At 40.7% G+C, this 12,937-nt stretch overlaps 1 protein-coding gene across 18 annotated transcripts in view; it reads right to left on the reverse strand.

The window, feature by feature from the left end:
- ABLIM1 (actin binding LIM protein 1) overlaps positions 1-12,937 on the reverse strand; it is a 186,542-nt gene that overhangs the window by 97,603 nt on the left and 76,002 nt on the right. For all 18 annotated transcript variants that reach the window (XM_068688685.1, XM_068688686.1, XM_068688679.1 and 15 more), the window contains one exon: positions 1,827-1,961. Coding sequence is in view for 8 of the 18 variants with exons in the window: in XM_068688679.1 (XP_068544780.1) it covers positions 1,827-1,961 (135 nt within the window). In the remaining 10 variants the exon portion in view is untranslated. Of the gene's footprint in view, positions 1-1,826; positions 1,962-12,937 lie in introns of those variants that run through there.

Consider the following 12,937-nt stretch of genomic DNA (forward strand, 5'->3'; position numbering starts at 1 on the left):
GCTGCTAGAGTTACACTCCTAAATGTTTCTTACCATCCCCTGTCCATCATGCCCTTGTTAACTCCAGCTCCAAGTCAGCTGCTGGCTGCCTGAGATTCCTTGCCTATCAGGAGTCCTGAGGAGCTCGCCTTCTGGGGCGCAAGGCACACCATTTTCAGCTCTGTTCCTTTATCAGCTCTTATGCAGAGCTACAAATAGAAGCAGCCAGCCTTGCTGGGCAGATAGGACAAAGCAGCGGTATGCGTTTGGTTCTCAGTGGGCATGGAATAACTGCTAGCTACGCCTTATCTTGGGGGCATGTAAACACACTGATTGGTAGAGGTTTTCCTTGCTGCCTTTGTCAAGGAGCAGTTTTACTGTCTCTTTTTACCAAGACTGATTCCAGAGATGGACACAGCACCAGATTACTGGGCATGAGAACCACCTGATCATGTTACAGGACATGGAGCATGTCCTGGGCTGGCCAGTGCAGCACGGAGGCTTAAGCCCCTGTTTCCTGCAGTGCTGGCACACATGGCAAGCAGTCACAGCGTGCCTACGTGCCTCTGACACAACCTAGGAAGCAGGATTACGATCACATCAAACCCACTTAACAGCAGGCTGTAAACAGCGTTGTGAGCATGGACAGCAACGACAAAAAGGAATCCCACGTACAGCAGACTAAAAATGGTCACACTGAAACCCTGCTACAGTACTGGGACAGCTTTATGAGGAAATGTTTTTTGTTTTTTGTTTTTTTCCTCATCTTCACTAGACTATCAGAATAAGTCTAGAAGTAAAAGCCTAAACATTTTCAGCAGGTGTCTGTCTGTTCAGTCATACGAGCTTGTTCAAGGCTTTCACACTGTAAATGTATGAGCTGAAATCTCAAGAGCAAATATTGCTATGCACAAAGGAGAAAGACAACAACTAAACTGCCCGTAGATGCAGCTGATGCATTCTGCTCTCAGTATGAGTTGTTGTTTCCTCTGGCTTAACAGCAAACTGCCTATAGTGAGAGGGTCTAACTTTACCTTCTGTAGTGGAGCCACGTTAAATTAAAAGCCCATTAGACTAAGAGGAAAAATGCTTACTCTAACATCTGTGTCCCACTTGTATGAACCATATGGTCAGCCAATATGCAATATGAGTAAATTACTATACAGTTTAAACAAAAAAAATGTATTCACTTAAATATGAGAAGTCAACAACAAACAAGTTCTGAAGCTCAGGTAAAAACAGAACTTGGCACTACCTCCTCCATATGCCACTTTTTTTCCCTCTAAGTGAAAGACATAAACACAAAAAAGACAACACTCGCTGGCAAACCCAACTAATAAGGCATAGACTGAATGAGAGTTAGTGGGAGCCTTAGAGGTAGTAGGAGACCAAAATGAAAATCAAGGCCACAAAAAAAAAAAAAAAAAAAAAAAAAGTGGACCCTGGAAAAAAAGTAGAGGCCTAGCAGTACTGAGAGACCAGGAAAAAAAAAAGGAGACAGAATTAGTGGGGGGCCATAATCAAGTGTGAGAACATTTTGAGTCTCCTAGCAGTGCTAAGTTTATCCCCCCTCCTCATGAATCAAATATCCAATATAATCTTTTCAATTACACTCTAACTGTTTGCACATTGAATTTGTTCTGTGTAGTGTTGATCACCTTGCTGCTTGTATGTGGGTGATTCAGCCCTTTTCCTATCCATTCATTACCTTCCCCACCCACAAATCCTTGACATATTGAGCAAGAAGAATATCCTGCAGATTGCAGGAAGCTTTATGTCTCATAACTGCTTCAAGGTATATTTTCATAAACTGACTCATTTCTAACAGGTGATCATCAAGGTCTTACCTTTGCAGGTGAAGCATTTGATGTGAAAGTGTCTGGCCTGAACACGGAGTACTTCACCTTTACATGGCTCTCCACATTTATGGCAGTGGATGACTGGCTTTTCCGATGGGTGGTGAGGCTCTTGAGGATGGGCCACTGTAAAACAAACAAATATGATTTAAACCTAAAGAATTTCTGCTATACATAAATCTGTATTACCAGTAACTTCTCATCACAAGTTCATCCCATTACACTTCACACTCATCAAAAAAATCACAACCATTTAAAAAAATATAGTCTTTTCATAAAACAGTAGTTTAAGCCACCCTTATCCACTACCTCTTTCCAATGACTCTGCCATGGACATGTGAAGACAAGGAAAAATTCCCTCCGCAGTTTTGACACCACAAAATGTTTCAGAGTCCATAAGCTTTTCTTTCCAAGAACATGAATGCATGTAATTCATTCAACAAACACACAAGGCAGCAAGAACTGGACTATTTTAATACAAAAATAAAGAATACAATCCAAGAAAAAGAAGGAAAGGAAAGCAATTCCAAGTCATGTTTTGGGAAAAAAAAAAGATGAATGAGGTGGCTTGACTTTGCATGCAAATGGCTATAATAAAACTCTCAACTTTGCTTTAGTACATACAGGGAAAACACATCTGTAGAGAACAGAAGCCAAGTTTATTTGTTTCCTGCAGAAACAACTATCTCATGCAAATTAGAGATATTATGAGTAGACAGAAATGCACAAAGCATATGCAATAGTCAGGGTGACAAAATTCCAGGTACTGGGAAATCAGCAATCCCACAGCCCTTAGCAGAGCTTGGGCAGGAACAGGAAAGGTTTGTGTCAGCTTTGTTGTATATTTCATTGCGGTAATAAAAGTTTTATTGCTCCACATTTGGCTTCTGTAAAGCAATGTTTAACTTTTTCTTCAGATGTGCCTTGTGTCAGCCTAGGGCTCCAACAGCAATGCGCGGGTGTAAGGTAGAACAAAAATGTGTCTCAGCTGGACTGTGTGAAGTGGAAAGTGTTACCCAGAATGTTCCCAAACAAAACTCTGTTCCCTCAAACCCTCCTCCTAAATCCCATTTTAGCAGCAGTAAGCTGTCCTAATGCTGCTCCCAAAGTACTGATACTTATCATTGATACTTATCAGAACATTGCCGAGATAATGTGCATCTCGTCACCCCATCTCTCTCTTTCTACCATTCCTGCCCTGCTTTTCTTGGACTGACTGCTGATAGACCCATATCATTTTCACTGTCACTGGCAATCGTATTGATTATTTTAGCTCAGCATTTTCTGGAGCTCTCTTTTCCTTTCCTGATCAGCTCCTGACATCTCCCCAACCAGGATAATGCTTTTTTTCCAGGTTAGTGCTTATGCAGCAAGAGAACACATACCTTGCTCATATTTGCTGTACCAGTTTCCTCTCCTTTCTCAATGAATTTCTATGAAAGAAACCTATCACTTCATCAAGTTCTTGTACATTACTGTCCTTTATAAATGCCTTTGTTAAGAAATATGTTGCTATAACTGCATGAGATATAGTAAGTACAAGATTAATAATAAAAAAATGACTTAAGGGGAGCAACAGCATGCAGAATAGAGAATAACACATATTTCAAGCAATAATTTCTGCTGTAATTTCAGCCAAGCTAATATGGCAGCTGCTGTTTTGTTTTCGCCCCAATCTCCTAGAAGCCTTCAAAGCAAATGGCTGAATTCCTCTACTCAAATACCAAGTTGTGAATACCTCCTCTTCTGGTAGCCTCACTTCAATTATTTCCCTCGATTCAGTCCAGAATCAGAGTGCAGTTGGCGATGCCAACCAATGTTTTAATTAGCGGTTCCATCTAAATAAGATCCCAGTAAATGCCTTGCCTTGAGTGAACCTCATCTAATAGGCTGCAATACAAAACTATTTCTGGAACAGAAGTTATTATTCTTCCAAACAAGACTATTAACGATTAACTTGTAACCAAGGAAACACACAGTTTATGCAATAAGAGGGAAAAAAAAAAAACACCAAAAAAACAGAGAGAGACAAGCAGGGGGCTAGCAAAGGAAATTATTATGAGGAAAATTCCCTTTCTGATCCAGACAGCCCAAGGTGGGCCTGGAGCCAACTGAAGAAAAGGTATCAGAGCAAATTTTCTAAAATTGCTCCAAGGAGGAACTGAACTGAGGATTTGGGCGAGTGGTATCTAGGACTTGCATGGTGCAGATTGAAATCTGTACCTGCAATGTTCTGCTCACAGACTTGTGTGGAGGATACCCTAGCACACCCTGCGTGCCAGCACTCAGACCTTCTGGTATTGATCTGAAAGACAAGTTTTTGCTCTTTATTGGGAGTAAGTAAATGTTTTCAAGACTGGTCCGACGATGCAACTTCAAGTTCTGCCTTTACAGCCCTTTAATGAATACAAATGCTGTTAGTTGCTATTTCCAGACCGATCTCTTTAGTGAAGCTAATTATGTTGCTTGTCTTACTGGCCTCAAATTGGAAATGTAGGTCAAGATTTGAGTAATTGACTTGTTCTCTTGCAAGGAATAACTTGCAAGCTTTTTTTCTCTGGGCATATGCAACATACAGAAGGCAGAGTAAACCCTTTATAGGCATCAGCAAGGGAACGGTGCTTACATGTATGAGTGAGACCAGCATCAGAACAGGGAGTTAAAGAAAGACTAATACCTTTACAAGCAATTCATTTTAAGTGTTCCTGACTGAAGTCCAACCAGCTTACTGGCCATATAAATAGTGAGCTGCTTTGGGTCTGAAAACCCAGAGCTAGAAATTAAGAGAGGTGCTGGGAGCTCAGGATTCTTCAGCTTGGATTATGGTGGCAGGCCAGACCATCCAAATCTGAAGCAGGTCACAGTCTGCTGCTCAGAAGTCTTAATTACCTTAGTGAATACTTATGTATAAACAGATGAAAATAAATTTTATCTAGAAGGAAACAAGTATTTTCTTTCCATTTACAGTAGCTAGGAGCAAACCTGCATGATCTGGTTTAGCACACTATGCAGTTTTCTCAGGTTACTCTAAAATTGATTTTGTTCCAATTTAAAAGAACATAAACTAATAATTTTGAAGGCAAAATGCTCCCAGAGCAACACATTCTTGGCTCAGTACAGCGGCTCACAGTTGTCTTTGTATCATAAGCTGCATACTTTTCTGCATGGGTGTGGAAATGTAAGTCAGGTATTTACCAGCTCTAGCATACTGGTGTGCACTGGTACTTGTCCACATACAAGCCTTTTCAGATGAATTCAAGATGCAATTTTTTTTTTGTCTCTTTAGCCCAACCAGCATAGCATGGCACAGGGATCCGTTAATGCAAGATTAAACACTGTGTACCTGTCTACCTCACATCAGGAACGTGTAGATGCCTACTAATAGAAGGGATCATTTTAAACATCTGTTTTTCTGTAAAAAGTACAAAAATACCCAAGCTACTAACACATTTTTGTTTTTAATTTTAAAACTGGCCCTAGCTGAACTACTGCAACGTCCACAACTGAACAAACCCCAAGGGGTGCTGGAAGCAGACATACACGTCAAATGGGTGTGAGCATTTCTTTGAATATTTCATTTTGTTGTTATTCCTTCAGCACTTTTCAGGAATAACTCTGAAAGCTACAATACCTATAGAAGTCTAAGCTGTAACACTTTCTAATTTTGCACTGACTAATCACAAGAGATCATCAATAAAACTTTCCCAAAGTTTCAAGTCACTTTATAGCAATTTTCACTTGCAATGCTGCTCTATCCTGCTTGGACTTTTTATTTTTACTTTTATTAATGAAAAACCAAAAAAATCTCTGGGCAGAGATGTACACAAAACTCTTCAAGACAAGCTAGGCTGAGACTTCCACTCTTGCTTACAGGACCAGCTTAAATGAATAACTAATAGATAATTAATGCTTTCTTCAGCTCACTTGGGTTTCCAATAAGAAAGATCAATGGAATATTAAACATTCCATTTACCCTAAGTAACAAGTATGGACAACTGCAAAGTCTGGACTACTTTTTCTTTTTAATCAAAGAAAGAGAAAAACAACAAAACCTCATTTTTCTGAGGAATAGTCTGTCACTAATCTTGCTTTGTGCTAATCTCACTCCACAGACGTATCAGCATAATTTGTGTCGTTCTTTACATCCCCTCGTGAATCATGCCATGTTGATTTCATTGCATTTAGCAACTTCACTATATTGATGTAAATTTAACTTCACCAGCCTGAGAGTGCTTGTTTCTGCATTTTACCAAACCATCTCCAAATAATCACAGATTTCCAAAGAAAAAGCAACAATTAAAAAAAGGAGAACAAAACTTTAACAACCCCATGTTCATGACAAGCCTGAGGTAGTTTCTGAACAAAATTAAGGAATTAATTTGCTGTGCAAAGTTTAAATCTGCCCTGTCAGTGCTGCTTTATGTAGAGCAGATCATTGTGTGAAGGTTTAATAGCAATTACACATCTTGCTGCCTCAGCCAGAAAAAGAACCTCAGCACCAAGTCCTTCTGAAATGGAAATTACAGGTATTACCTGAAGAGTAACAATTGTTGAATTAAAGAAAACAAGAAAAATAAATACTGCAGCCTCCCTTTCTGATGATTCTCTCCCTGAGCTTGACCTGAGCACAGAGCTGTTGGGAAACCAGACGAGCTAAGTGACTGAGCTGCAGATTCTCCTGGCAAGACTCCACGGCTCTGCTGAAAGCCACAAAATACTTCGGCTTTTTATTGGAAGTCAGAAAGAAGCTTCTGGGAAACGCCTTGCTATGAGCATGCTGCAAAGCAGAGGTTACAGCAAAATATGCTGGCTTCAATTCTGCTCTTAATTGAAGTAAAAAGCAACTTCATCTAAATTTAAACATGAGGAGGATATAGGCTAGTGCTGTCTAAAAGGTCCATTTTTTAGTTTCATATTTGCATGCCTACCTTTGCAGATAAACGTGGAGTTACGCCCAGTCATTCTGATCGTGTTGTAGCAGCTGGGACTTTTCACTTCCTGCTAGGATATACAGTTTTTATGACTTCTACCTCCGCAGCCTCTGGAGGGTTTTTGCACACTGAGAATATCCTGCACCCAGAGCAGGGCAGGTGAGGGGACCTTCAGGATTTCACAGCTGTGCCCTTCACATCTTACGAGTGGCTTAATACAGACAGCAAGCTCAGAAATGCGAACTGTGGCAAAAGCTGCTCTGGGATGAAAGGCACCAGAGAAACATGCTCAAGGGGCAGGCCTGCCCCATCACTGCCCTGTGCTCTCATAGCGAAGACAGAAGGCCAGCACAGAGGAGCCTTGAGGAGCTACTGAAATACCCATTAAAAAGAAGGGTGACAAATACAGCGTTGTTTTGCTTCTCTGCAGATCCAGGTCTTGAATCTCATGTCTGAGAACCACATCAGCTGAGGTGACCAAATAATGACCAAGACTGAAATCAACCCCCAGCTGCCAGGAGCAGACAGAGCAGGCTCTGTGGTCACTACCTGCAGGCATGGGACAGGGATCAGGGGGAACTGCGGGACACCCTGGCAGGAGACACTCCCTGCAGAGACAGCAGCGAGCTGCGTGCCTACACACGTAGGAAAAAGCCTAAGGCAAAATCCTAGACTGCAGCTTGCTTATGCTGTTGCCATTCAAGCTGTACCTGGAGAATCATATTTTAAAACTCGCTTCCTGGAAATTTGTCTTAAAGCTTTTCTAACAGTCTACATATAACCAGAGAAGCTACCTTCAAAGGGGGAAAAAATCTTAAGCTCCTATTTGCCATATTTTTTAGATGCTTTCTGGCATTTTTCACAGAAGTATTGTTATTTTGTTATTCCAATTAGCCTGCTAATGAAAACAGAGAAGACTTAAGAACAACTGACACTTTACCTCTGTATCCTATCAAGTTATCACCATAACATTTTCTTCCTCAGCCTCAGCTTTTCAGCTAGAATAAACAAAATACACCAAAGGTATCTATCCTCAAAATAGCATCTCATGGCCAGCCATGGGCCAGATTACAACACATTAATGAACAGATGACTCTCGCTTCACCCCCTGCACCCCTCAGCTTGGCAGGTAACTACTAAAGCTTTTTCACAACACATTATGAAGAAAATAAGACATCAAATCACAGCACTTATCCAGCCTAGAAATAGGTTGCATTGCTATCTTCAGAGATCCTTTAAGAGCAAAAATAAATTACAATGGCATTAATGAGTGGAACTAGTTAACTAGGATGAGAGGCTAGGAGAGTTCACAAGAACAGTTGAGAAAACATTCTAAGGAAAAGTATCAAACTCGTAATTTACATGAAAATAACATGTGAAGATTTTCTTACTAGAAGCCATTTTTAAAAAAGACAAATCATACCATTAAAAAAAAAAAAAAAAAAGTTGGTATTTAGGTACTTCCCTAAATATTTATAAGTATGCAAACCTACTCAGTAGAGCTGATGCCACCCAAAGAATGAAATAGAAGGTTTACAGACAAATGCCAAGTAATGACCTAAAACATTAACAACTGCAATTTGGAATCAAAGAGAGAAGAGTCCACTGTTATTTAAATACAAAAAATTGAAAGTTCATGCCACAAACATGCATACGTATAAAAACTGTGGAAGTATCACTGATGCTGTTCTTGATATAAAAGCATCAGAGCCTGTCTACACTAAGCCAGGTACATGTAGCATTGCCTTCATTTGCTGGCCAACACCAAATTTCACCTCCTCTGTCCACACGTGCTTGCCTTGCTCACTTGCCACAAGTTCCTAACAGTGAACATAGAGCATGTTTTGTAGCATGGCCTATACTGCAGAGACAAAAAGACTTGACAAAATTATTCTGCTTGTATTTGTTACATTATAGCATATATGACAACCTGTGTTTAAGAAAAAATAATCCTTTCACAGAGGAGTTAATGAACAGCTTGTTATTTATGATCAAGTGCTGTTTTATGTTCAAACAAGAAAAAGCAGTAGGCAGTTTTAAACCTATTTTCAGTAATGAAAAAGCACTAAACTTACAATGAAGAATGCAGCAAGCTACGACTTGCTGTGAAACACGATGTTGAAACAAATGTTGACTAAGCTAAGCCAGTCTTTGAATTAAAAATTACATTATTCAACATGATTAACAGATGGGTTACTGGATAGGTAGTTAGCAAACCAAAGGGCACAAGCATTAAGTGATTTTAGTCTGCCATATTTCTATATTAGTAATTTTTCACAAAAACAGATTTAGATCCAAATTGGGTGATAAAAAGATAGGGAATTCAGACTCCTAACCTAATGTTCTGAGAACACCTTTATTTTTTATCTCCCTCACTTCAGCAAAAGTTCTCTGCATTTGCTTAACCAACTTACTAAAGGACAGAATTTCAAGATAATCAATTCACCCTTCAAATCTCCTTACCAAAGGGATGGAGGATCACAGTTAGCATATGTTTCTCACATCTAACATCTGCAAGTCCGTAACGCAGCAACTGTATCTGCCTGGAAAGTAGTAAGATCATTTTGTTCTGTATATGCCTTCAACACATTGTACACAAAAAGATCAAGATATCTCAGAAGTGTCTTTTTTTTTTTTTCTCCTCTAGCATAGGATGGGGGTAATTGGAAATTCAAGAGCTCCTCAGAGTACTCTGAGCAACTATTTCATACACAGCGCTTGACGTCTGAACCAAAATTTTACCCAAAACAATTAATAAACAGAAGTGTCAAATCATTCACTGCAAGTCCTCAAAGATCCTCAAGGCTGCACAAAGCAAATTGCTGAAGTTAGCAGAAAAAGCAATGGCTTTTTCCAAACAGCACAGAAATTCCATCTTACTGATGAACAGCATTGACCTGTAACAGCACTCAAACATCAAACAGGCCTCTGAGCTAGCTTAGCACAATCCACTTATAGATTTTAGGGGACCCCTGCATAGGGACCTGCCGTTACTGCAGTCTGATGTGTGAATGAAAAATGGGGAAAAGCCTGCACAGAAATAGGGCTGTCACAAAGACCTTTCAAAACAGAATCTATAATAAAGTGTCCCTCAGTTACCACCAAAAGTTTTCCCACCACGAGTTTCCTTCGCGGCCCTTTGCTCAGCCATCGTTCCTCTAGCTAGCACTTGAGGTGGTGGGTAGCAAACAGCTTCTCAAATCTATCAATGCTGCTTCAAAGTGTATTCAGAGAAAAACAAACACACACTTCTTAGAATAACCTAAACATTTATTGACTCTTGTTTGATGTAGCAGTAATATTGTTACATTGTTCTGCAAGGCTGTGTTTCTACTTGAATCACTTCTTTAACGCAGTATCATTTTAAGATCCTAAACTAACACCAAGTTCCACAGTTCTGCCATGCAGATTATATTAACATCCGTGACATCAACCTGGTGCTAACAGCGCTGGGAATTAGGGAATAAATTAGCGAGCTACCCTGGTGACACTGTTTACAGAACCATGCCTATTAGGCTCTTGTACAGTAGAAATCCAACAACATTTTCACTTCTGAACAGGCATTACTTTGTCTGACCCTTATGCTAGCGCTTGCTCCTCACTTTGCAGCTTTGAGGAGATTCCTCTGCTTTCCAGGTTCTGTTTTCCTGTCAATATGTAATTTAAAACAGCAAATAACATATGTCCCCGAGCTATACAAGGCATATATCATTTCTGGGTGTATAGTACTTTATGATTAGCCCATATGAAAGCTAGCATTATTTCTCTCACTGTCACCTCCTACACAACAGTGCAGCTAACTTACACCACAAAAATCATTGCCATTAATGAAATATATGACTCTGCTGCAAATGGAGTCCAACTTTGAGACAACACCAAAGCACTTACTTGGCTTTAAATCCCAGTGATTCAATTAGACTCACAGAGATATTCTGCTGAACAGAATAAGCTTAAGACAAAGCCTAAGTGTTCTTCTCAGACAGATCCCCAGTGAGCCCGAAAGCTATCCAGGCTCGGCGAAGGCAAGGATTAATCATCCTTTTGGGGATACTGACTGTTCTCTAGGTGGAAACCCATGTTTGTTACAAATAATCCTTCTTAAATTAGTTATGGATTGCCCCCAGAAACAACAAAATCCTGTTCTCTTGTTTCTCCCACCCAAAGGACACACCACGTTTTGATTAGTGGAACTTGTTTTTTTCCCCCACTATGCATTCGACACAAAAAGGACCAATTCTGCTATGGTGGCAGGCCCAATGATCACTCTATCCCAACCTACAAGGTCTGTCCTACCACATGAGGACACGCAGGGGGAGGCCCACGGGCTGTGGTCAAGCCCCGGTGGAGTGCCAGGGTACAACCAAAGGGACGCCCAAAGGCCAGGAGCTGAGTGTGCTGATCAGCTCTGGGCACCCTCACCTCACCAAAGGCACTGCGTGGGGCCTGGGGCCAGGAGGCCAGGAATGGGGAAGGAGAGAAGCCAAGGTGTGTTTGTCTAAGTATGAGTTTGTTTGCTCTTATTCAACAGCAGAATCGGAAGTTTGTTAATTGGCGACAAATTAAATTGATCAAAACCCCCCCACCAACTCAAAACTGTTTTGTGGGCTTGGGGCTCTCCCTTTATCTCTTCTGGAAGGAGGAATGGCTTAACTGCCTCCATCACTATCTGAACCATGAACTCTGTGGTCTCAGAGTTAATGAATAAAGCCACGAGGCCCTCCCCTCCACCAGCATCAATGGCAGAAATTCTCCCGCTTCTCAGCACAAAATAGCTGCCACCAGATCTTCGGGGACTGCCTGCTGCAGGCAGCTGGGATGCGAGGAATGCATGGAATGGCACTGCGGCCATGGGGTCTGGTGGGACTGCATGGCCTGGCTCGGGACTTGAATGCTCATGCCCCGGTGTGAACTAAGTGCTGTTAAAAAATACACAAAAAGTGCAGCAAACACGCAGTGCCTGAACTGGCATCTCTTTGGTTATTTTTGTTTCTCTCAGTTTCTCTGGCGCTGCACACCAGATCTGCAACTTGAAATCAAGTATTAGAAATAGATTTGGAAAGAGAAAATAGAGAACAAGCAACACCATAAGTTTGCCAATAAAAACATAATTCTTTTACAACCATTTTGTCTTAAAAAGCAATAAGATGTTTATAAGATATTTCACATACCACTGGATTTTTGTTTCAAGTGGTAGTAGTTGAAATCCAAGACTAATATTTCTTTGTGATAGCTGTGAAAAGTAAAAGAAACTCTCTGCTCCAAAGGCCCCTAATACAAATAATCAAGGCAGACAAGAGGAATGTTCTTATCCCTATTTTACAGATCAACTAACAAAGCGGGAGATCAAGTTACTTCCCCCGGGGTCACCTTAAGAGTCTAACACAGAACCGTTCTGTAGTTTAGCACCTTAACCACACAAGTATCTTTTTTTTAATTCCTAACGCCACACATATTTATAAAATGCCTTTTTTGTGGCTTGTACAAAAGTCAGCACATTGACTTCATCAAAACAAAACCCCAAATGCCGAGCCCCAAAAGCAAACTGTCATGCACAAGTAAATTTAACAAAGTCAACCAAAGCAAAGAGAAAAGGAAACTCCCCAATCTTCCCCCAACGAAGTGTGAATGCATAATTTTGTCAAGTGATTCAACAGCAACAAACCTGGAGACTTCCCCAGGTCACCTGGGGATAAAAGTTCCCAAGCCGTGAGCTATATCAAGACTGTTTATCATTAACATCCACAACACAGAGAAAGTGTCAGTATCCAGATCCCACTGTTCAACATTTTATTCCTTCACACTGGCAATAAATGGTGAGACTACAAATAAGCAGAGCACTGGTGAGAGAGTTCCACACCAAGAACACCTTGACATTAACACGCGGGTAACATTTTTTATGCTCTATAAGTCCAGCCCCAGCTAAAGCAGGCCAATTTACTTCAAGGGAAAAGGGCAGAACAAAAGCTGCTCTGGAGATTCGCAGCATTTGGGGATGTGGGAATAGAAAAGAGGCAAGACTGGAGCCACCGCAAGCACAAAAACGTCTTCTTGATCATAACCTTAAGGGTTATCAGCATCATGCTTTATCAACAGTATGAAAAAAACAACACAGGACTAAATCTCTCTGCAAGGCTTAACTATACCAGAAGCCAAATTATCCAGGAAACGCTA

Source organism: Anas acuta, chromosome 7, assembly GCF_963932015.1.
Source record: "Anas acuta chromosome 7, bAnaAcu1.1, whole genome shotgun sequence".
Taxonomy (NCBI): Eukaryota; Metazoa; Chordata; class Aves; order Anseriformes; family Anatidae; genus Anas; species Anas acuta.